The sequence below is a fragment of the Manacus vitellinus genome, unplaced genomic scaffold, assembly GCF_001715985.3.
Source record: "Manacus vitellinus isolate BGI_N305 unplaced genomic scaffold, ASM171598v3 scaffold_14_pilon, whole genome shotgun sequence".
In the NCBI taxonomy this organism is placed as follows: domain Eukaryota; kingdom Metazoa; phylum Chordata; class Aves; order Passeriformes; family Pipridae; genus Manacus; species Manacus vitellinus.
In genome coordinates, this window is record NW_021939063.1 from 12826952 (window position 1) to 12852695 (window position 25744).

Sequence of the window (25744 nt, forward strand, 5' to 3'; positions counted from 1 at the left end):
GTAATTTAATCTGTGTGCATTTTAACATTAATTATCTGTTTAAAGATCAGTGGTCTGTAGCTCTTCCTAAAAGATGTTTTGACTGTTTCCTTTCCTATGTATTCCTTCTCTGTCCATGTGTGTAGAAGTATGTGGACCACAGGGATTCTGTAGACAAAGCTGCAGGCAATGGAGACCTGCTTTCCAGTAAAGTTCAGAATAAATTAAAAGCTTCATGTAAATTCAACAAATGTTAGTGGTTAATTAATGATAGAATCATAGAATGGTTTGGATTGGAAGGAACCTTCAAGATCATCTCCTTCCAACCCCCTTGTCATGGGCAGGGACAATTAACTGAGAATGTAGAGCCCTGAGGCCATAACCTTGTGTTTATGGATTTAAAGTAAGAAGCTCTAAACAAGTTCTCTTAGCTATAAGCCATTTAAAACAGGGGAATGCTTCCTGGAAGAATGTATTTTTTTAAACTCACAGCAGTAAGTACTTGGAGGATTAATACTAAAGTTTAGCATGGTGAAATTGTCTGGTAGTTTACGTGTTTTAACTTATAACTGCTATGACAACTGTCTGGTTCAACACTTAAAGGCAACCCTAATTCTCTCGCTTCTTACTGCAGCCTTTTTGTGCCTTTTATACACCTGGGAGCCAGTTTTTACAACCAATAAGTCTTATTTGCTCCTTAAGTTCAGAGTTTGGCTTATGTTATATCTGCTTTTTGCATCTCCATTATTAATGACTGTGCTGTATTGATTTATACTTCTACTGTTGTGTAGTTTGTGATGTCACCATAATCCCGGTAGAAATGTAATTAAAGGTGTGGTGAAAAGTGTTGCTTTTTTTTTTAACAGAGGATATAAAAAACCCCATCTAATGAATTGAGATACTTGTGCCATTTTTCTGTGGGGTTTGGTAAAATTTATGTCTCTCAAAACTTCAGCTGTAGGACAAAAGGGGGACAAGTAAAAATGTGGTGGTTTATCTGCCTTTATTAATATGAAAGTTACTTTTTTGTAATTTTTTAATGAAATAGTCATGTCTTTGTTTTGATGTAGTAGTGAGTTAAATGACATCTCATAAAGTTTAGAGAAACAGAAAATGAGTCAGAATAGAACAGGTATTAATAAAAAAGTTAAAAAAAAAAAGACACCTTCCTGTTTCAGGAAGCCTTTTTGTACAACAGCTGGTTCAGTGCCAAACTAAATCAGAGTTAAACAGATGAAAAGCCACCTAAGAAGAAAGTGAGATTACAGATTTAACTTCTAACAATACTATCAAGATCTGAGTTGTTTTCATTCTTTAGGTATTGTTTTACTTTCTTTCTTCCAAGGTAACACCTCATACTTGGTTTTTCTTAGTACCTCCCTGTTTCTGACTGTGAAGTGACACCCAGGGAGTGCTTGGGCATGATCCTGACAGCATCTAATTACTGCTGCAGTCCTTCTAGACTATTGATTTTTGCTGTTCACATTGTAGCAGTGAACCCAGATACAATTCCATGTAAATGGGTGGTATTTTTTTAAAGCTAATGGTAAATACGGTGTGATTTGCCTTTCATGGAATGATGCTCCTTCCCAGGAATCAGCATTCCAGTTTTCAACTTTGTGTCTGGTTTGGGGTGAGAGTGATGCTACATTTTGTGTTTCAAAAACAATTTCAGTGCTTTTTTTGAAGGGTAAGGTATTGCATCTCTGAAGCCCAAAGTCCTTTTGGAAAGGTTGGAAGAGGCAGCAGACTCATCAGCCTGTGGATGTGTCTGGATTCTTCCCTGGCAGAGCAGTTCTCCAGTTGGTCTTCAGTATGAGACACTCAGCGAGGATGGCAGGATCTGCTTTAATAGTATTTGATAATAGAAAAGGGTGTCTGACGTAGCATAATGGATTTCTACAATGTGCACTCCTACTGGAAAAGTTCTGGAATATAATTATCTGAATTATTGCAGTTACAAATCCACTGTTTCATTTATTCTTATTTAACATTAAAAATTCATGTGGTTCTATCATCCTCCTGCTTACAAAATAAAAATCTATATAAGTTCTAGGTAGCTTGCTTTATTCATATTATTTTCTTGGTGTTTCTCTGCAGGGCCTGTCATCAGTGACAAAGAACAATGGACTACTCAATATCACCTTTAAATATGACAGTAAGTTGAAAATCTGCACTGTGTTCACAAAAATCAAGGACTCCTTCACAGTTGTCAATATATAGCAACATGTCTTTTAGAAATGTCTCTAAGAATAGCATAAGCTCTTCAGTATTGAAGAGCTTTAACATCTAGGTCTGTGTCTGCCAGGTCTGATAGATCTTCTCCTTCTTGTGTTTCACTGATAATAAAGCTGTCTAAGAATTTGTAGTAGTTCCACTTTCAGATTGGCCTACTGCATCTGCTCAGTATTTGACTGGAAAATTATAGAAAATTATTTTATTCTGTGAAAGAATATAGTCACTGAAAGGTTTAGTACACACAGACTCATAGGAAAGGATTATTTTGAGCTTTATACATCTTTTCTCTGGTATGTAATTTTAGGTGAAAATGGAATGACGTGTGTCTTGAGGTAGAAAATGTGTAGATTTTATTTGCATACAGGTAATGTAAAATATAAAAATGTGTCTTTGCAAGGGTTAATATTGAATCTGAATATTGAAGGATGTTGAATGGCATCTCTCCATCCAGTCAAAGCAGTTGGAACTTTTCTTTAGCTACAGTCTTAGAGGAGCAGGCCAGTGGAAAACTGCTGTGGGTGTTTTTAGTGGAGACAGATGGGTTTAGAGCTGTAGCAGATGTGCTCTGTTTTGCAGCTAAACTAAGAACAAAGTAATCTCTGGCATAATAACAGTGATAAGCAGGTTGCAGCAATAATACTTCAGACCTCTTCCAACATCTACTAAATGACTGTATCTTATTGTTGAGGTTTTTTTAAAAGGTTTTTGTCATCTTTGTTGTCTTTGTCTAAGTAGGACTATTGACTGCGTTAGGAATTTATCCTTATTTGGGCAGTTAATGGCCATCATCAATATTAACTCAATATACATTCAAGGTCTAAATTTACAGCAGTAATGTTTGTTTTAATGCCAGTACAAGTCACAGATTGTTTTTTCTACTTACCCAAAGAAATTGCTTCAGATGCTGAGTGTAGGTGAAATTTCATCATTAAGAACATACATCAGGTAACCTAACAATAGGGATTTGTTTCATTCTGATCATCCTTTTGTTCCTCTATTTTTATGTCCATTTCTGAATTTGCAATCCTTCACTGTGAATTACTTTTTAATCTAATTTGATCTTAGTATTTAAAATGAGCAACTATGTCAGATTGTACAAGGGTTAGGTGGTCACTACAAAAGAGGTGGTGGGGTTTTTTTTAATTGTGTAAAGAAAAACAGGAAATAATACCAGTCAGAACAGAGATCCCCACATTTAGTTAACACAATGAGTCTGTTTAATTCCCAGTATGTGTCGTGTTTTTTCCATTAATTCTGGCACCAGAAACTGTGTTTAACCAAAGAGAAGTATTAACTCAAAACTCTCCTGGCACTGAATGCTTCCTGGACAAAGAAGTTACTTGAGTTCTGCAGTACTAGGAAAAGAGTTTGCAGATATGAAGACTAAAGAGCTAACATGATATGGAAATACATACTTACTGTGAATAAGCCAGGCCAGCACAAAAGAGAATTTGGCTTGCTGGCTGTGATTTTTAAAGGCTTTTATTTTGCCACACTGCAACTCTGGCAAAGTGTGGTTTTTAAAGTGATTGGTTAGACTGTTTATTCAGGTGAAACACAAATGTTTGTATTTTTTAGTATGTCACTTGTATTCAAATAAAAGAAGTGAGTTCCTGAAAAGTGTGATTTTTTTTTTTTCCATGCTGTTTTCTTCCTAAATCTGTTGTTCTTTAAAAATGGAAATCAGTGACTTGCAGTTAAACTTAGACATTTGTGCTATATTCCATTTTGGCAAATTGTCATTTGACCATAAAATTCTAGTAACCAGGATCCAAAATTTTAGGCTTGCTATTAATTAGATCCAGACATAGAAAAACCCAGTTACTTCAAACTTTCCATTGAAAGAGATCCTCTCTCCTCCTAACAGGAAGTTCATGCTGTCACTGAGTTCACTCATAGCAACAGAATTCTACAAACAGCAGTGGAAGTACCAACTGCCCAGCTTTTGTCAAAGGCAGTGTTGTACAAACTGTTCTATTCTTGTGGCTGGGACAGTTATATAAAAGACCCCTTGCTGTGGTTATTCATAGTAAAAAGCCATTTTCTAAGTCTCCTTTACAGTTAATAATTTTTCTTTCCTTGCCTTTAAGATCACACCTCTGAATTAAATTCAAATTTCCTGTACTGGCGTATCATAGCACTTGATTTTTCATGTTTCTTTTCTACAAGCTCTGCATAGCCAAAACATAGCATATAGATTATCTCAGGTTTTTTAGAATTAATCATCAGTCAGTAATGGATATAGTCAACTTCTTCTGGATTTTGTTGACTTCACTTGTTCAGAAGCAGAAAGTTAGTTTGTGCACACACACCTTCATGTGTAGTGCACTCCAGAACTCCAGAACTATTGAATTCCCTGGCTGCTACTTCTCTTCCTGCCACAAAATATGAGCCTGAGTATTGTAAGGCTTTAAAAGTAATAAAATTTGGGGTTATTTGTTTTCTTGTCAAGTTCAACAACAAAGTCGGGAATGTTTTTCGTATGTTTTGTTTCCTTAATGAAGGCTGAAGTTTTCTACAATCACATGTTTGTGGAGCTGTAACTTTAGGGAATACACTGTGTTTTGTGATGATAAGACAAAAGCAGTCCTGACTGGATCCAGTGGCAGTAAAATGGTCTACAGGGGTGTGGCTACTGAATGGATGGCAGAGAGGAGATGGATTTAGGCTGCAGGTTCTCTGTGGTCAGGATCAGGCAATATCTTGGTTGAAAAGCACTTATTGAGCACCAATTCTCAAGCTCTGTTGTTCTCATATGTGCCTGATCATTGACCAATGTTCTCTTGCTCTGAGCACTGTACATGCACAAAATAATGTCAGTATTCTTTTGAACAATTACGAGAAAAAGCTGCTCTCTTTTGGGAGTCCCAATGTGTCATGTGGTATGGGCTGTACTGGGGGTGTAAACTGGTGATTTCCTTGGGAATCCTGTGAACTAGAGCTTTGCAACTGGTGAAAGTGGCTGTGCTCAAGGATTCATGAAGTTTTGTGGGTTTTTGTGTCTTGAGACACAAACTTCATCTAGATTCAGTATAAAGTACTTATATTTTAGAGAAAACAGTGCACTTGCACTTTGCTCAGTAGTGAAGAAATACTAGGAAATTTATGTCAGCTAGAATGTTTTTCTTAAAGTGTTTGTTCCCCCGTATTTTCAGACTGTACACCTTACCTGAACTCAGTGGGCAGACACGTGATCGGGGACGTGCAGAACATCACTATCAGTCAGTATGCCTGCCAGGAACAGGTTGCTGTGATGATACTTTGGACAGCAAATGCCATTGGTAAGTAGTAGAGGGAAAGGGGATTTTATTTTTTGGTTTGAAAGCATAGCATAAACTGGAATTAATTCATTTTTTATTTCTGTAGCATTTAGCTTACAAAAGCTGTGTGTGTGTCTCTGATAAATCTTTGTTCTGCCATATGTAATGCTGTTGAAAAGATGTAGTTAGATGGAATAGTTAGTCTTGAAGAGCAATGCAATGCCTTTGATACCTGAGCCACAAAACTGTCCCAGGGTAACACTGGCATTATCCTGGGACACTCACATCACTGTGACTGAGTTTAATCATGTAATGAAGTAATTCTGTGATGAGAACATTGTAAAGACACTGTGCTGAGATGAGTTGTGTTTGAGTAACTTGAACAAAATGGGTGTAGTTCTGGCATCAGTTACAAATAACTGGAAGTATACACACACTGGAATAAATTCCATTCCATTTAAGTCAAGTTTTCTATTATCCCATACTATACTAGAACTAAAGAAGTTGCAACAATCACCATCACTTTAATCTAGTAGTCTCAGAAATTATTGGAAAATGTTATAAAGGAATATTTCCATAATTTGCCAGGAAAATGTTGTATTTCTTTGCTAACAATGGAAACGTGAAGTTACTATAAAGTATTCCTGAGGGTGAAGAAGGTAATGATAAGTTAAATTGCAGTGATAATTTGGAAGCCCCAGCTGAGCTGTGGGCCCCTCTGCTCTAAGCATTGCACAAGTATGTAGTAATTGCAGCCTTTGCCAAAGACTGAATTCTGGATAGGCAAGATAGAATATGCAGGAAGAAGTGACATATAACAATGGATATTAAATACAAGCACTTCATATGACTGGTAAGTTTTATTTTTAAAGACAAATGAAATGTACTCAAATTACATAAAATACCACATTATGCATTCTGAAATATTGATCTTCTTTAAATGCCCTGCTGTTTGTAGGGATTGAATACCTGAAAGGATTTCGAGTAATACTTGAGGAGTTAAAATCAGAGGGAAGACAATGCCAGCAGATGGTTTTAAAAGATCCAAAGCAGCTCAGCCCTGGTTTTAAGCGAACAGTAAGTGCTTTGTTTCAAGAAAAATTTCATTGTTATTTGGTTGTGTGAGTAGTCTCAGAAGTGTTTACCATCACAGAATGGTTTGGGTGGGGAGGGACCTTAAAGCTCATCTCGTTCCAACCCCCTTGCTGTGGGTAGGGAACCTTCCACTATCCCAGGTTGCTCAGAGCCCCATCCAGCCTGGCCTTCAACACTTCCAGGAACGGGGCAGCCACGACTTCTCTGGGCAGTCTGTGCCAGGGCCTCATCACCATTGCAGTGAAGAATTTTTCCTAATATCCAATCTAAACCTACTCTCTTTCAGTTTGAAGCCATTCCCCCTTGTCCTGTCACTCCAGGCCCTTGTAAATAATCTCTCCCTCTCTCTCGTTGGCTCCCTTCAGGTACTGGAAGGCTGCAATTAGGTCACCCCAAAGCCTTCCCTTCTCCAGGCTGAACAGTCCCAGTTCTCTCAGCCTTTTTCTTGTAGCAAAGGTGCCCACCTCCAACTGTATTGAGATTCCTCATGTCAAAGTGGAATGGAGGGGTAGATAAAGAATTCTTAGTGTATTAATTTCTGCTTTTGATTGCAAAACTCTTGACTTGTTTTAAAAAAAACCACTTCGTTATGATAGTTGATTTTGCAATATGTTGCAATCTTGTCTTTTTTGTAGGAAATGGAATCCCAGCCCTTTGTAAATTTGAAGTTTGAAACAGATTACTTTGTAAAGATTGTTCCTTTTCCTTCCATTAAAAATGAAAGTAATTATCACCCATTTTTCTTCCGAACCAGACGTAAGTATTGCACGTGATTCAGTATTGCATGTTTCACTTCAGTGGGGGTCCTTTCCTCGTGGCTTTTTGGTTTTCCCATCAAAGGAGTGTAGTAGACAATGATGTGAGATGAGTCTGGGTTAAGAGTGAATCACAGAATGTATTCTGAGTTGGAAGGGACCCATGAGGATCATCAAACCCAGCTCTTAAATGAGAGGTCAGGGATCAGACCCACAGCCTTGGTATTATTAGCATCATGCTCTAACCAACTGAGCTAATGTCAGACTGACATGGTCTTAGAAGGAAAGTCTGTGGTGTTAAGTGGAAAGAATTTGCATACCACAGATGAATGTGTGGTGTATTATACATGTTAGGCAACAACCAGAAGAAAAGTCTCGTGTAGACCTGGGATTATCTCAGGTTTGCCTGCAGCAGGATTGCTCCCATGGTTCTCAGGAACACTTAAGTCATGAGGGTGGTTTGCCGCTCTCTGGACATTGTGAAGAAGCACAGGTTGTTTTTGGTTTTGAGATCACAGTTTAAAAGGAGATTTCTAGAGAGAGATGTAGGTGAGTACATCTAAAATTAGATAGCAACAGATCAAGTTGAATTTCCTGAGATTACTTACCAATTTTCATTGGAGATATAGAGAAGAAACTTGAATAAGCTCCTCGGTGCTTACATAGTCTGATGAGAAACTGCAACTACCCTTTGGGGTGAAATGTTGATATTTGTCCCGCTTAGGTTTGCTTTTTTCCCCTATAAGACTTTTTAAAGTATTTTCAAGTCTGTTTATTGATGCAGACCACGGTAACATTTGTAATAATGCTCAGTGTACATATTTATTCTGAATAAATGTATTTAAGGCTAGTTTCAACTTCCTTTCCTGATGTGCTGTGCCTGGTGTTATCCCTTTTGTCTCACTAAGGAATGCTACTTTCAAATTAGTGGAGCTGTGTTTCTCATATAAAGATGAGAAGGGACTTGAATTTGTAACAAAGAAGTTAAGTATGCAAAATATATTTAGTCCAGGCATATTAGAGTCTGGGGAAAAAGTGGAGGTATTCAAACTGATGAACTCCTTAGTTTTGCCCATGTTTCTTTTGTTTAAATAGCATAGCATATTGATACTGTGTAATTAATAATTTTTCTGTATATTTGTAGCATGTGAATTGTTGCTACAGCCAGAAAACCTTGTCTGCAAACCTTGTAAGTAAAATGTAACACTTCTTGTATTCTCATCTTACAAAAAATTACTGTACCTGAAGAGTCATTTTCCAATTCATGAATATCTCCTCTGACAGACTGGAAGCCAAGGAATGTGAATGTTACCCAGCAGGGTTTTAACATGCAAGTGTCCTTTGATCATGCACCTCACAGCTTTGGGTTTAGATATTACTTTCTTCACTACAAACTCAAGCATGAAGGGCCATTTAAGCAAAAGACCTGCAAACAGGTACGTGGCTGACTTTTCCAGCTCTTAAAAGCACCAAACCTGTTAACATGATATGTTCTTATAGAAGCTTTACAAACTTAATATAAAATAGTATCAGTTTCAAAATTTTTAAACTATTTGGTATTATTTATGTAAATAATAATTGTTCTGTGATGGAACTCATCAATCAAAACCAAGCTTGAGGGCTCCATATGGACCTGGATAATATAAGCAAATGGGGAGACATTGTTCTCTCTCTTGAAAACCCTACAACTAATTAGTACTTCAAACTGTTTTATTATTTTTTTTTTTTATACATATTGTTTCCTACTTTTTAATTTCACCTTTGCACCAGATTTGACCACTTAGTAGATTACCCACCTAGAGCTGGTATCACGGGGTAGCTCTTGGTTTGGGCTGTGTGTGGAATTTTGGCTCTCTGTGGTTTGTGCAGCCCTGTGTCTGAGTCTTGTTATAGGAGTTGCAACTTGCTATGTTGTCTTCCTTAACTTTGGTTATTATCCAATGGCAAGTTTGTTCTCCCTGGCCAACCTTTCATCCTGAACGTCTGAGAGCTGTGGAGCTTCAGGACATAATGTAGAGTTCATGTATAAGGGTGGGGGTTTTTTAATAATTAATCATATTTTAGTCCCACGGGCAGAGATTGTACAGTTGAATGGAGAGACTTAGTTTTACTGGTTTAAGGTGTGTTAATACAAGAGGGCATTGCATATTTGTAAATCAATGTGAATGTATTGTTTGTTAGGTTTTAAAAGTATGTGAATGGCTTGCAAAGTATTCTTTCTTTGATGTAGGAGCAAAACACAGACACTACAAGTTGTGTTCTCCAAAACGTATCTCCAGGGGATTATATAATTGAGGTAATATTTATCAATTGTCTTTTGTGCAACAGCTAAATGAGAATGATAATGGAAAAATTAACTAAAATTAAAGTATTCAAATCACATTCATAAAATTGGACTTCAGGCATCCCTACTGAAGTACCTTGGGCAAATAAATTTTTTAGATGGTTCTTGAACTTTCCATAACTTCACTTCCCTGAGTGTGTAGCAGTTTCATCTGTGCCTTAAATTGAAGTGTGGACCTGCATAATTCCTGGACTTTGATTTTTATATTTTTTTAATTGTAATTCTGTGGTTTGGTCAGTTTTTATTATACCAGTTTGTGCTGCTCTTTAGTTTTAACTTGCTGAATAAGTTTCCTCACACTTGGTCATGAAAACTTTTATAGTTATTTGTATAGTTATATATAGTTATACTTTATAGAGTTATATTGCAGAAAATAAATAAAATTCCTCTTTTGCTTTTCCAAGCTGGTTGATGACACCAATACAACAAGGAAAACAATGCACTATGCACTTAAACCAGGTATGAGTTCTGTCTTTTAAACAAGATATTATATTTAGCTTTATTAATTTAGATTCAGTTTTAATTATGTTGGAAATGTCTCTATTTGTTCTTTGTTTACCATAATCAAGACTATTGAGGCAATTGTGCTGGGATTTTTTGACCTAATCAAAAGAGAGTGGACATGCCCACTTGTACATACACGTGTGCATCTCTGCACATTTGTATTTAGTGGAGTTTAGATCAGTACATCACTGGAAATCTTTGTGGGGAAGTGGCTTATGTTGTATATGGGGATATGAAGAATCATATCCTTAATTGCATACAATTGATATTGTATGCAGCATCACAGTGTGGAAATAATGTAAAGGAACTGTGAGAACAGCTCAAACACATCACCTGGCTGTGTCCTTCAACTCTGAAATCAAACCAAGCCATCTGGAAAACCTGTCAGGTGAATGCTCTGCCTGCCAATGGATCAGACCTGTGTTTGAGAAGCTAAACAGGGATTTCAAGATGTAGCTGCAGACACAAAAAAGCCACAGATGGAAGCAACGGGCAAAATAGACTGAATCGTAGTGGGCATTGCTTAAGGTCATATCTGCAGGAAGACTGTTCTTTCCAAGTGGCTGGTTCAGCACCCTGGAACAAAACCCTGTCGGGTCCAAATGACCATTGCATGTCTTATCAAAACTACACTGATGTAAAGTTGTTCTGGGGAGGTGTGAGTTGATGAGCAGCTCTTGGTACTTGGGTTGGCCACACTAATGCTGTGGTGGTGGGGGCAACCAGCATAAAACCTATTTAAACTGGAGCAGAACATGGTGTTTGATCCTCCTGTATATTTGAGAATTACCTGATAACAGTGTACTGCAGCAGTTTTGCATTCCCAGTGGGAAGATTTGATTAGATAATTGTAATTCAGCTAATTTGCATAGGAATAATTGTGCTTTATTTTCCCCAGTGCATTCTCCGTGGGCTGGACCGATCAGAGCCATTGCCATCACAGTCCCCTTAGTTGTTATTTCAGCATTTGCAACCCTTTTCACAGTGATGTGCCGCAAGAAACAGCAAGGTAGGAGGGGTTATTCAGTACAGGGTTTCATTTAAAGATACACTTTTGCAACCAAAATAGTCTTAATTGGTAGGCTAATTCTAGAAATACCTTTATCTGAAGAGCTTTCTTTTCTTTTTCTCTGTCCTTCCTCCCCACAGCTTTTTTGTGTGTTGAAACCTGTAGCAAATTCTTAATCAGTGCTTGCTGATAATTTGTTTTAAACATTCCAATTCATTCTCTTATTTTCACTCAGAAATGTCTAATATTTATTTATTTTAAATCAGAAGGAAAGTAAAACCATGTGATGCCAATACAATTCAGAGTGCTGTCTGGAATATTACATATATCTATTACTCCAGATTCGCTCACTTTGCTGGAAGTTGCCTTTACATTTCATCCTAAGCCATCTTCCTAAATTTACTCTTTCTAAGACTTGCCTGCAGATGTTTTTCTAACTTAGATTCCAGCCCTCCTTGCTGACTTCCCTCTCCTCTGTATCCAGGAGCTGGCAAGCAGCACTTGATACATTGAGATGTTAAAAATCCATCAGCATTATAGAATTTAGAGAATCATGTGGTTTCATGAATATGGAAAAAGAGATTACTTCTCCAAGCCTCACATATCTGTGTTATCCACCTGAATTTTGGCACTGAGATACAGTGCAAGTGCTATATGCCAACTGGGTTAAATCCTTTTACCTTCTGGTCTTCTGTAGCTATCCCTTTGCTCACAGCTAGCACAGTTCCAACAAAAACCCCAGACAAATCACTGAGGATTTGTCTACAGAGAGAGTTGTTCCAGAATACTTATTCCTGATGAATTGTTCTAAATTAAATCCCTAGATGGATATTTGTATTTTGAAATTCTCATGCTTTATTCCAAATTAGCTTAATCAGCTGTAGAACTAGATTGAATTAGTCTGGCATAAGGCCAGACTTTTATGCTCCAGCATAAAAGCATCTATGCAAGGAAAGAAACACTAATAGCTGTTTTGATTTAAATTAATCATATCTTAATTCAAATTAATGTCAAACTAATGTCCAAACACATTGTATGTATGTATACACTAGAGAGATCCTGGATGATATTCTGAAGTGATCTGTGTTCCTGGAGTTTAATTTTCTTACCTGGCTTGTGTTGTGGTTTAGTTTTTTTTTAAAACAAGAGACTTTGTTAGACAGGAAACTCTTGATGATACATCTTTATGGCTTATAATATTTGAACAGAGATATGAAGACTGTTGAAGCTGGATAGAGGTGAAATAACCTCATTGTATTTGTAAAATCTTTCCTGAGTTTTTTGAGTGCTACAGAAATAACTTCCCATTTCACTTTGAAAGTGTGTCCCACATGTAGCAACTCATAAGCTGGATAAATAGACTGTGTGCAACTTTTCATTCCCAGGATGGAAAGACAGATCTTCAGAAAAAAAGTCCTTACTGTATGCATTAGTAAAGAGCCTACAAAAGTTCTAAAAAGCCAAAACAAAACTTTATAGTGTGAACTCTCTTCTCTCTTCCAATTTAGAAAATATATATTCCCATCTAGATGAGGAGAGCTCAGAATCTTCAGCATATGCTGCAGGTCTCCATGTGGAAAGACTTCATCCCCGGCCAAAAGTGTTCATCTGCTATTCCAGTAAAGATTGCCAGAAACACATTAATGTCATCCAGTGCTTTGCTTATTTTCTTCAGGACTTTTGTGGCTGTGAGGTAAATTCAGCATGGCTTCTCTAAACAACTTTTCCTTAATTGAAACAGCACTCCCAAAACTATGTGCTTGAAAATGAGGTATTTCAATCTCTCCTTTTCACAGAGATAACTTTTGTTATTTTGCTAAATATTGTCTGTATAAATTTTCTTTAATTGGGGAAATGGACAGATCATATACAGTGTAACAAAAAAAAAAGGCAACAGAATGGTGGAAAATTAGGAAATGAGGATTCCAGGACCTTTCTTCAACCGTGTTTAGCTTGTTTTGTATTAAGTACTTTTTCTATTTAGTAAGTCTTGCATCTTTATAGCCAGCAGCCACAAAGAGGTATTGCTGTCTACCTTATATACTTAAGTTTTCCTAAAATATGTATTGGATTGTAATTTAAAAGTAGTTGAATATGTCAAAACTCCTACTCATAGAGCAAAAACTGTAATTAGGATAAATTGTTGACATTATATATTCATTTTAATTGATTTTTATTTTTTTACTTCTATTAATGCTGTAAAATCAGTAACTCTTTTTCTTGGTTTTGATTGAAAGCTGTGAGAGATTCAAAATTGTTACTTTGACTGACTAGGCTTAGAATCTCATACCAGTTTCTAAAATGTAATCACTATGTGGCCGGTCTTTCACTTTTCGAATGGAAAAAGGCAGGGCAATCCTTAGTCTCTTTTGGCTGCATTTTTTCCTCCCCCACTGGGCTGTAAAGGGGATGAGCTGGAGCTGGGTTTGGTTGCAGCAAGTCTGCTCTCTGGTGCCCAAACACAGTAACACAACGGAGGCCTCACGTTTTTAGTGGGGTCACAATTTGTTCATCAGTTCAAAATAGTTCAAGTAAGGTGCTTTATGAATAACTTGCTTGAATCCCCCTTTAAGAGATGTACTTTAGCCCTGCCACACTGCACCTCTTTGGACTAGTGTTAAGGTGAGCTGTTACTGCTGTAACTATGAACCATGGAATAGCTGGTCTCAGGCATAATTTAAAATTTATATAACAAAATATTGATGCCATCTACAAACAGAAATAATACATGTTGTTATTAAAGCTGTGGAGTTTAATATAAAAAGTGATACTCAATGCATAATGGAACAGTTACACAAGTATTTTTCAGATGGAATAGTAGTGTTTTCTCATAAAGGACAAAACCAGTGGCATTTAATAGCCATTTAAAATAATAACATGACCATAATAAAAATCCTTTCTCACAGGCAGCAGATCAGACCAGATTTTGAAGAATAAAAACAAAACCATACACAAAACTACCTGCATTGTACCTTTCTCAGAGTACCTCCCAAGAGCAGTAAAACGACTTCTCTCCCCCATGGATAGAACGGAATTGTCCAGTTGGAAGGAACCCACGATGACCATCCAGTCAGAAAATCTGTCAAAGTACAAAATAAGATGACTCTTAGGATAAAATTTTCAGAACTTATCAGATAAAGCTGCTGCTTTGTTGCTTCCTAAGTGGGAGGACTTGATAGTAGAGGCACTAATTATGTTTCTATCTAGATATGAAAATTCTTGGTATCAGATTACATTAACATGCAAAAGGTGATAGATGAATGTGGCTCTTAGGGGCATGGTTTAGTGGTAGACTTCTCAGTGCTGGGTTAATTCTTGGACTTGATCTTAATGGTCTTTTTCAATCTAAACAATTCTGTCTGTTGTTTCCATTACATTCAGCACATTATGGACCCAGATATACAATGGTTTAAGTTGTTTGAGGCAGGCACAATTGTTTATTGTGGATTGATAAGATCTAATTTGATCACATAAGTAAATTGTAATTTAGTGGATCTGGCCCTATTTTCTATGTTCTTTTTATTCCTCAGGAGAAAATGCTGTGTATCAAGTCCATAGTGCTTTTGTATTTTAAGGTTTTGGTTTACTTTCAGCTACTTGGCTTTGCAGTTACATGTTGGTTCCATAAATTTGTATGTAACACTGGTATAATTAGGTATGTTTTTCTTTAAGTAAGAAATGAGCAGCAAAATGGTTACATACAGTAACTAGCATTCTTTCTTTTTTTTTTTTTTTTTAATAAATAAAAGTTTTCCCACTTCCTGAGCCCAGGGTAATTTTCAGCCCACAAGCAAAGTTTAGGATGAGTGTGAGGCTGTGCTTATGTTGGTAAAGAGCTACTGACATTATTTATTTGTCTGATTTCAGTTTGTCCACTGTCAATGTTATGTTAATTATTACTTATTTTTCTTGTAAAACAGCATCAAGGACAAGCTGTAGTTAAACTTACCAGTAATTCTCAATTGTCAGATAAATACAGGCTGACTCAGTGTAACTCATTGAAGTTTTATTAGCAAATATATCTAATAATCTAAAAATTAATATGAACCAAAATGCTTTTTTTTTCCTTTTCAGGTGGCCCTGGATTTGTGGGAAGATCTAAAAAATTGTAAAGAAGATCAGAAGGAGTGGCTTGTTAAAAAAATAAATGAGTCCCAGTTTATCATCATTGTATGTTCCAAAGGAATGAAATACTTTGTTGAAAAAAAGAACTGGAAGCACAGAGGGGTAACCAAAGATGCAGGAAAGGGAGAACTCTTTCTGTTTGCTGTGTTGACTGTTGCAGAGAAGCTTCGTCAAGCAAAGCAGAATTCAGCTGACCTGTGCAAGTTCATTGCAGTCTACTTTGATTACTCCTGTGAAGGAGACATCCCTGCTATTCTGGATCTGAGCACAAAATACAAACTCATGGACAATCTGCCTCAGCTGTATTCACATTTACACTCCAGAGATCTTAGTGTACAGGACTCAGAGGTGTTTCCCGTTAACATTAGCAAAAGGAATTATTTCAGGAGCAAATCTGGGAGGTCCCTCTATGTTGCTATTTGCAACATGCATCAGTTCATTGATCAGGAACCAGATTGGTTTGAGAAACAATTTATTCCCTTCCCTCCACCTTCTTTACATTACTCGGAGCCTGTCATGGAAAAATTTGATTCAGGCTTGGTTTTAAATGACTTAGTGAATAAACAGGTGATGGATGGCGATTTTTACCTGAAAACAGATGTAAATATTATTTCAGCAGGGAATTCAGACTCTCACTGTATAATTCAGCACTTAAACCTTGGAGAAGATATAGAAACTCAGGACATTCAAGGTGGTGGCAGCTCTGTTCTTCAGCCACTGTTACACGTTGTTAAAGCTTCAAAAGACATGCCTCGAGATTCTGGAATCTACGATTCGTCTGTTCCTTCATCTGAATTATCTTTACCTTTAATGGAAGGACTATTGACAGACCAAATGGAAACATCTTCCATTACGGGAAGTGTTTCTTCATCATCAGGTTTGGGTAAGATACAGCAGTTTCAAAAATTACATTCAGTTACTGTGAGCATATTTCTACCATCTTAAAATAGGTAAGATAATATGTGAGGAGCCATATAGGTGGCTGCAGAGGAAGGTAAGCATTGTATAAAGATGGTAAAACAGCTTCTGGTAACGTTAGAAACATGAATCTCTTTCTTAACTTATAGTGTGTGGGGAATCTTAGCAAGGTAAGATTTCACTAAATTTCTATTAATAAGTCACTTCTCATTAATTGACCTATTCTTGGAGAGAATTCTTTCTTCCAAGGACTCCTTGGCAGCTGGGATTCCAGCTGACAGCTGTGTGGTTTAATCAAGAGGGTGATATGGTGAAGCATTCTCACAGACAGCCATAAATCTAAACCTGACACCCTATTTTGCTCCAGCACATACTAAAACTTTGAGGGATATCATCTGTACTGTGATTAACTCAGGTTTCAGAATGATATCAGGCTTCTCATCAGATACAGGGCTGGGGGAATGGACAAATGGGTTTCAGTGGAGGAATTTAGATGCTTGGAAGATACTCTCCAAAATAGATACCCAGCTTAGAAGCCTCCAGTTAGAAGGTGTAAATTTTGCCTCAGGCTGTATAAAAGCTGATCTGGCTTTACTTAGTTACAGCATATTGAACTGGCATCACAACTACATCAGTGTGGAATGTTCCAGCAATTGTGTTCCTATGATAAAAGTGCTCTTTGCTGAGATTTTCTTTAAGTGGCTACCACAGGTGAATATTCCATTTGGATGGTGGGATACTGCTCTGCTTTCTGCAGAGTCTTGACAGTGAGCTAATTTATTAGACTTTTCTCTTGGCTAAATTAATTTTTTATTATTAATAAGGTAATTCATAACTAATGTTTGATGCCAGAATTATCTTGGAGGAAGAGAATGTAGATCTCAATCTACAGATGTAGTGTGTATATTTATAAGATAGATAGTCTGTAGGACAAAGTAGTTAAAACCCCAAAAAATTTTGAAGGGAAAAAAATGCACAGATTTACTGATCTAATCACTTAAACCACGAATAGTCTTGTTTTCAAAATTCATTCTGTATTCTTTAATTTCCTACAGTCTTCTAACTTAGCCTTCTCTGACATTTGTGGGATGGTGATCTCTGTAACAGTTCTAGTGTTGGATGACAGTAGGATGCTGGTTTAGAATGTATGGCCTCTCTGTAAGAATGCTTTCCCAGTGTTCCCCTCCTGATTCAATCACTGAACTGTCAGCTGGGTATCCCAGCTGCAAGGGGGCACTGGAAGAAAGAGCCAGTCTTTGCAGTAATTAATTCTCCAGTCACATACCTACTTGTTAACATGCTTCAGCTGTAGAGGTTAAACATTATAGCTCTGGCTGGGAGAGTTGGATCTTAACACTGATGTTCCAATGTCTTAATAAACCACAATAATTTCTGCCCTTTTCCCATTTACTGTCCCTATCCAAAAGCACCCCCTTGACTGACTCTCCCTCAAACCTCCCCTCTCCCAAACCAGATCCTAACTGGGTACAGGATGAAAAAGAGACAGTATCTAGAACTGAACATCATCTGCCTACTAGAGTGCAGCCCATTAAATCTCTTTACTGTCCCAGACATACAAAACATATATAGCCCTAATATTGATATTCCCGATAGTGGGAGGAATAAATAGAATTTTTTAGCTTTTGTTGTAAGAGATGGACATGGCCAAGTTATTACTTTGAATTCACACTACCATTTCTCTCCTGGCTACCTATTTTTTACCCATTGCTTGGTCAGAACAGACATCAATAGCTCTGTCATTGAGCATCTCAAAGTAGATCTTTCTTCTTTAAAGGACAGTTTTATTTAATCTCTGAAATTAAAATCATAAGTCACATTATTTTTAATACTATTTACATAGTCACATAATTAGTAATACTTCCTATCTTTCAGTGTAGGTCCTGTGTAGATTACTGATCTGCAAAGAAAAGATTCTCAAAGAGATCATCATATTGGGCATCTTCAACTGAAATTCAAACCAGTTTAATTTTGAGGAAACACCAACAACCAAGGCTTTACCAGGTCCATTCACTAGTAAGGCCTTCCCTAAGATGTCCTGCCTGGGGAGAAAATTAATATTGTTTCTTTAGATAAGGTGTTGCTGAGTGTGGTAGTTCAGCCTCTGGGATGTATGGCAGGATGGTCCAGAGGGTTTGCATAAGTTTTCTTTGCATTGTTTCTAAAATGTTGACCAAGTCCAAAATCAGTGTTTCAATTAACAAATCTCACTTTTTTTTTCTTTTGTAGGGGAAGAAGAACCTCCTGTAATCACTGCTCCAAAGTTCTTAGTGCCTGGAATATGTAAGGCAGAACTTCATTGCCACATCCATACTGATGAACTGCAGGCAATTGCTCCTTTATAATCCATTACCATGTTGTTATGCATTGCCACTTTATCAACAGCTCTGTTTGTGATTTAACCACCACACTGTCTCAGCACTAAACCTACTTGAAGGAAAAAATAGTTCCCTGAAGAAGATCTGTTATTCCATTTTTTTGTGGCCAGTAAACTTTAATCTGTTGGTCTTTTTATAACAAGTCTTTCATAATTTGAAAAATGCAGCATGGAAGAACAGAAGTGAATACATTTCAAAATTATTCCTGTTATAATTTAAATGTCATGATATCACACTGTTTACAGATGCCATAATCATACTATTTTTTGCTAGAAATTATTTGGAACTGGACATAAAATAGCTTGGAACATTAAGTCTTAGTAAATTTTGTAGTCCAGCCTCTAGTTTTAAGTGCTGATGTACTTGGTGGCAGGAGTGCTGTAGTGAATGAAAACAAGATTTTTTTCAGAAGTAAGATAAAATGCCCAAGGTGAGATCAAGAAATTCTCCATAGGAAGAAATTTTCTTTTGAAATGTATGTGCTCCTTTCCTCAGTCTCCTCTTTCTCCCAGATGTTAATGTGTCTCAGTATTTAATTTCAGATGAGTGCATGTCTTCCTATTCTGCATTAAGTTCCTGTCTCCTCTCCCCAGTCTGGCTGTGATGACTCACAAGTAGCACCATTCTGAGGCTGAAGTATCATTTTTATAACAGACAAAAATATAGGTCCTCCATATGCTGAGTGATACCATGGAAACAAAGTTTTCTATTTTCTTCCTGGAAAGGCTAATGGAAAGAATACTTTGAAGAGCAGATTTTATATGGAAGATATCATTCTGGATTTGCTCAGCCATGAGATGAGGATGCTTTATGGGGGGGTTTGTTTTATCCTTCAAGGACATGATGCTACAAAATCACCTGGGATAAAACAAACCAAAGACAAGCAGTTAACAGGCAGAAATACTTTGTTTTGAGCCAACCAGTAAACAGAAGCCTGTGAGTTACTTTGCGGTTCACAACACTTATCATTACTTAATGATTAAGACAGTGAAGTGTTGCTGGTGTTATATTAAGAAAAAAAGCAAAAACTACAATGGACATGTTTATTTACAGGCACAGAGCATGCATGTCCTGTTTTCTGCAGTGACCAGGTGGGTGTATCTTCATCCAAAATGTCCCTCCTGCTTCCAAAGAGCAACTTCTCCTAAGTAAAACACACCTATGTAACTGCAGTTCTAGGCACTATTATAAGAAGCATGATAACAGCAAATAGTAAAGGACACCTCACCAATGTGCCTTTGCTAATTTTGCTTATGGAGGCAGATTCTGTGTCATTTAACCCATATTCACATTCCACTAGCAGGAGGCTACTTTAGGGAGAACTAAGGGAGAACTCCAGTACCTCAAATATTCTCTCAGTTTTGATAGAAGAGAATTAGACATTGCTGACTGTTACATTGTATTATCCATTTTAATAGCATGAGCTAGAACTATTAAACAAGTGATGATTTTGGCTAACTGAGTAGCTTTAAAGCTCCTGGGTTGTTTTCATGGGTTGTTTTTGTTTTGATTTGGTTGGGGTTTTTTTGTGTCAGTTTATATTTAATCATTTGAATTTCCAAATAAAAGCCTCTTGAGATTGTTGTCACAGGTGGAGTAAGAAAGTGCTGCATCAATTATTTGAACATAACCATCGATGTCAGAACTTGGACGTGCTTTGCAATTTAATATGGAATTCTGTGATCAATTAGATGTATGTGTTGGATCTGGAGGGCCTTGTCCATTAATGTCAGGTTCCTTACTCCTCCTGCTTTCTGAATGTCAAAGAACACAAACTGGAAAACCTCAAAACTTGCAATATCTAAGTTTAGGTAGCTTTACGTACATAGTGAACCATCTGCACCTTCAATGATTTTTTTTAATGCTGTACCTTGGGCTGTATAAAAGGCAACATTCTCTGTGTTTTCCCTTCCTTTGAAGTTGAAAAATTCCTGGGTCAAACCAGGCAGAATCATTTAGAGGTAAATGCTCCTCCACTAAATCCAGCTATGAAGGATCTTGATTCGGTGCAATTCTTGTTGTTTTAGTAGAGGGAGAGTTTGGATTGATAAGCCAAGGCAGAAAGGTGCCACAGTTTGTGTGCTGAAGATCTGCTGTGCATTGAAATGCCAAAACTGCAATTTCTTTGTCAGCTGGTGAAGGTAATGCTGCTTTCAGCCATGGGAAGTCCCAGCTCACCTAGTGTTATTTCATGCTAAACTAAAGATTGGGAAGATTTCCATGTTCCATTAAATTCAGTAGCAGAATTGGTATTATGAAATGAAATTAAGTTTTCATTTTGAACTCTAAGAAAGCTGAGTTTTGAAAAGGGGCGAAGGCAGTTGCAAAAAGAATAACTTGTCATTGATGTTTTTATTTTTATTTCTTCAGAATTTGCTGTACAATCCTGCAAATCTCATTTGTTAATTATAAAAGGTCTATGCAGATGACAGTCAAATGTGTTAGAGAAGGGGGACCAGAAAAATTCCTTAATTCCTACTTAGCTTAAGGTGGAAATGGTATATTGTATGTACTAAGAAGAAATAATTAATTGAAAATATAGATTAGGACAGCCCACACTTAAAATGTACAAAAGTGAGAGAAGTAATACTTAATCTGATTTAGTATAGTTTTTTTACAAAGCCACAGTTCTTAAAACAATTAGAAAAATATCTTGTGTATTGAGATACTGGAAGGACATAGTACTGAATTGGCAAGAATTCTTTATTTTTCCTGTAATGAGAATAACAATAAAAATCCTTGTAAAAGTTACTTTTTTAAAGACAAATGTGTTAACACACATATTAAAGATTAGCTTACTAGTATTTTCAAGCATTAGTAAACTCTAAACAGAATGTTTGTAGTGAAGGGATCCCCTTAATTTCTGCTAGACTGAAGTGTGTGGATATTGTTTGGATGTTTTATAATGTATTTTCTGGGAGGGTGGAAAAAACATTGGAAAACTGAAGGCTCAAGATATGGTGGTGTGTTCAGCATTTTGAATGATGAGTATTGTTGTTGCCATGATTTGTACCTGTAGATGAACACATCAACTGTTGAAAATAGGATGCAGCTGACCTTTGCAGAAATAAATTTTTTATTATACTATAATTTAGAAGTTAAATATAAAAATAAAATATTTTTTGTTCAGTTTCATCCCTTGGACTTTTCTTAATAGTATAAGAAGAAATGGCTTAAAAGTGCAGTAGTTTAGTTCTGCACACTTTGAGTGCAGTTACACACAGCCAACCAGACTTGCTAACTGCTGTTCATGCCCTACAGCTGGAAGGGAAACAGCTGTTTTGGGGGGTGTTTATTATAACTAAGCAAGTGTAAAAAGCAAGTTTTCTAAAACTTCTGTATTGGACAGACTAGATCTGATTTGATTTTATTTTTTAATAAAACTGCCTTAATGTGATTTTATGTAATTATTTTTCCTATGTCCTCTTAGAGTTCATTTCCAGCCTCAACAATTCTGTGATTCTAAGCATGTGAGTAGTGTTATTAATTCAAAGGAGGACTTGGTAAGTTATTTCTCTGTGTCTGAACTGGACTTCTTTGACATGCATTATCCATGTGTATATTCTGCAGTCCTAATCTCTGTATCTTCTGCCTTGGAGCCCTGTACATGAACTCTGAGAGCTGTTGGCCAAAATTCTTACACCTTGAGGATGGGGAAGGATATGCTTTGAAATGAGGATGTGCATATGGATAATACATCTCAAAAGAGTTAAGGGAGGAAGCTCTCCTTTTGCTTTTTTTTAATCTGGCATTTAAATATTATGGTGAATTGATGCTGAAATGATACACCCCTGAAATAAAAAAAAAAACAAACTCACAAACCACACAACAACCAGCACTTTGAGTTATAGTGAAAACTGTGTACTGCACACAATGTCTGCATTCAAACTGTAACTGGTCAGCCCCAGATTATTTCTTAAAGGCTGTACTATAGATCACCTGAAGGAATTTTTCACTCTGTCAGCTAGAAATTATTTTATTTTACTTGCTGTCATCTGTTGCTGCTTCTCAGACTTGCAAAAACCAGAACAGTGACCAATTTATATATTTTATTACGCGATACAGTTTTGTTCTTTACTCTCTTAGAACTGATTTAATAAAGTGTGATTTACCTCAGATGTTATGGGCAGCTGCACTGTGGACAATGTTTTAAAATTTGTAGCAGTCTGTGAAAAAAGGGGAGATTGGTCATATTGTCCTGTTCATAAAGAGCAGAGGAAAAGGAAATGTTCTTTCCTCGCTGTCAGATGTCACCTGGATTACAAGAATTGGTGCTTACCCAAACCTACCTCAGCACTAAAAGCTCAGTTAGTGATTTTTGTGTTTTATTTGGACACAGGTACTATGGGAGGCTGGAAGTTTGAAAATGTTAAGATATTAAAGATGTTGGGGAGGGAGGAAATTTTAGTTATATATAGTTAAATGTAATAACTTAGAATAGACATAATAGTTGTGATAGTAAAAATCCATGGAAGAAGAAATCAATATCTGCAGAATTTTATTCATCACTTAATAAAGGACCTTATTTTTAATGTACAGGGAGCTGTAAAAATCAAACTTTTTTCCAGACTCTCCTGGGAAGGTCACAGGCCTTGACAATACATGGAAGACTGAACTAGTATGAGTGAGTGTATGGAATGCTGTCCTCTTGGGCTGCTAATTTAGTTGGAATTCTAACTATTTAGTCGCTACTGGTGTGCAAAAAGATCTACTTGAAGAGAGGTTTGTTGATTGTATGAGTCAGGTAAGTTTATTTCAGAATAGCCCATCAATTTGGCATTTTGTGTCCACGAGGGAAGTTGTGCATCTGTGGTTTCACATAATTCTAAACTGTAACACATCTGCTCCCTGAGCAAATTCTGTATTAACCCTTTGATTGTAAATTAACATCAAATTTTTCACAAAACTTGCTCTGAATTTCTATAATAGCCGGCCAGGTTTATGATGAGATTTTACTCAACCAGAAATACTTGGCTATTTATAATCATAATCTAATTTTGCTAGGGAACACAGCATTTCTTACTAATGGAACCTGACATGCAACCTGAGATTACACAAAGGGCCTTGGGAGACTGTTATAATAGGTTTTTTTCTATTTCAGAGTAAATAAACCTTTGGAGGCTTCACTCTGCCCTTCATTGGAATCTTGACTATTCCCAACAACTGCAAACCAACTGTAAACTTCATTACTTTTGACAGTACAGTAAAAATACAGATCAAAACTAAAAGTGGAAGTCACCTTTTTCATGGCTGAGAAATTTTTATTTCTAGCCCAGTTACAGAGGATTAAACTTGTCAAAAGATTGGATGCCTTGCATAGCAAAAGGGAGAATGAAACACTTGGGGAACAGACTTGTTTTATTTATTTTTTACGTAATTACTAAGCTGTGCTTTAAAGAAAAAAAAGTTCCCAGAAGGATTTTACATCAAGAAAACTAGTGCCAGGAGTATTTTCAGGGCAGGTAGCTACTACCCTATAAAAATAACCTATAGTACAAGTTGTGGAACTATAGTCATGATTTATAAGTTCTTTTTGGCAACCTTTTTTAAGCCTTTTCTCAGGTGATTCAACCAATGTCAGTGGGTCTGGTTATGAAATCAGATACTAATAATGGGAGTGGGACACACATCAGAGCAGTTGTTTAGTGCGTCACAAGTCAGAATTTTTTTCCTCACAAGTGCACATAAAGGCCATAAGCAAGTGTTTTTGTCTTTGTGTTACACGAGAAATGGGAAGGAACTAGATAAGAAATAGGAAATGGATCCACTTCAGAACAGAGATGGGGCTGGTGGGAGCTGAAGGCAGAACACAGAGTTTTATGTCTTGAGCCATAATGGTGCTTCTTTCAGCAGCCAGTCAAGGGATTTGGTTAGAGACATTATTTCTGCAGCTTTTGCCATTTTGCAATAACTTATGTGATAGACCAGCAGGACACTGATTGATGTCCCAGAGTTCTGTGGCACCGCTGCAGCAAGTCATCCACTGATGGAGCTCGCACGGCAAGAACTGCAAGAGAAGGAAGAGGTAGGTTTGGGGCAGACATTAAACAATGTGTTTTATTTCCTCTCCAATACCCCCCAGGGACCTCTAAAGTGTGAGTTACCTTGGGGCAGACTCTGCAGGGGCCTGTTTCAGCCCCTTAGCACTCCTTGGTACTACTCCTCTGGAAGTGCATTGCTTGATGGGAACCTGGTTTGCAAGAATGACTCCTTTATAATTTTGATGAAAATCAGGAGTGATTTCATTGCTGTCAGTTACATCATACTTATTTCAAAATAATTAAAAGTGAGAATAGAATTAGACCTACTTGTCTTTAGCAATGTCTAACACAGGGGATGTACCCATAAAGGTCATGAGTCATCAACAGAAAGGAAACTGTCTTGCTCTTTATTGTAGCTTTTGCAAACATGCCAAGGTGTGTTTAGGTGTTAGGAAGGAAATCACCATCTCTTTGCAGAACAGTTGGACAATGCTCAGCTACTGAGGGTGGAGTGGGAATAACAGTGACAGTGAATCAGGAAAGCAGGGCAGGATTTGTATTTCTAAACTTTACTACTTTACCCTGCTATACTGCAAGAGACCTACCACCTACAATTTCATTTGACTTTGCATATGTTTAAAATTATGTCATTGTTAGTATTTATTATTACACTGATCTAGTACATATAGGCTTTGGTCACAGAAAATAAGATTATTAGGCACAGTACAAATGCATACTAGATAGTCCCTGATATAAAGTGCTCATGATGTACTTGCTTCCACCTTCACGTTGCTATTTTTTTTCCCTGATCAGTAGGACTTTTGAGTCTATTTCCATACTATTTCTTTCGTCCAAAACACACATGCTGTTACCCCCTGTCCAGTATTTGTCACTACTTTCTCTAGGTTTTTGACCTAGTGGAACCTGCTCCTGGTCGCTTGCTGTTAATCTCGTTTGAGGTACTTTGCGTGTGACTGGTGCACTTGGCCATTTTTTGGTCACTCTGACTTCTGAACTGTTCTGAACACCAACGAGGCTTCCACCACCTTCTCCAGGTAGGACATGAGGGATCCGAGGGAGGCCAGAGTGGCCAAGCCCGGAGCCCGGGTGGGCATTTTAGAAGGGACGCGGAGCGAAGGG

The 25744-nt window shown here is 37.1% G+C and overlaps 1 protein-coding gene across 1 annotated transcript in view; it reads left to right on the forward strand.

Annotated features, from left to right (window-relative positions):
• IL17RD (interleukin 17 receptor D) overlaps window positions 1–22020 on the forward strand; it is a 47852-nt gene extending 25832 nt beyond the window's left edge. The window contains exons 2-13 of the mRNA XM_018068528.2: window positions 2080–2137; window positions 5373–5498; window positions 6436–6554; window positions 7208–7328; window positions 8472–8516; window positions 8612–8763; window positions 9558–9623; window positions 10076–10130; window positions 11074–11184; window positions 12693–12877; window positions 15259–16192; window positions 18475–22020. Of these exons, the coding sequence (XP_017924017.1) occupies window positions 5471–5498; window positions 6436–6554; window positions 7208–7328; window positions 8472–8516; window positions 8612–8763; window positions 9558–9623; window positions 10076–10130; window positions 11074–11184; window positions 12693–12877; window positions 15259–16192; window positions 18475–18590 (1932 nt within the window). The 5' untranslated portion in view covers window positions 2080–2137; window positions 5373–5470 and the 3' untranslated portion in view covers window positions 18591–22020. The remainder of the gene's footprint in view (window positions 1–2079; window positions 2138–5372; window positions 5499–6435; window positions 6555–7207; window positions 7329–8471; window positions 8517–8611; window positions 8764–9557; window positions 9624–10075; window positions 10131–11073; window positions 11185–12692; window positions 12878–15258; window positions 16193–18474) is intronic.
• The last annotated feature ends 3724 nt before the right edge of the window (window positions 22021–25744 follow it).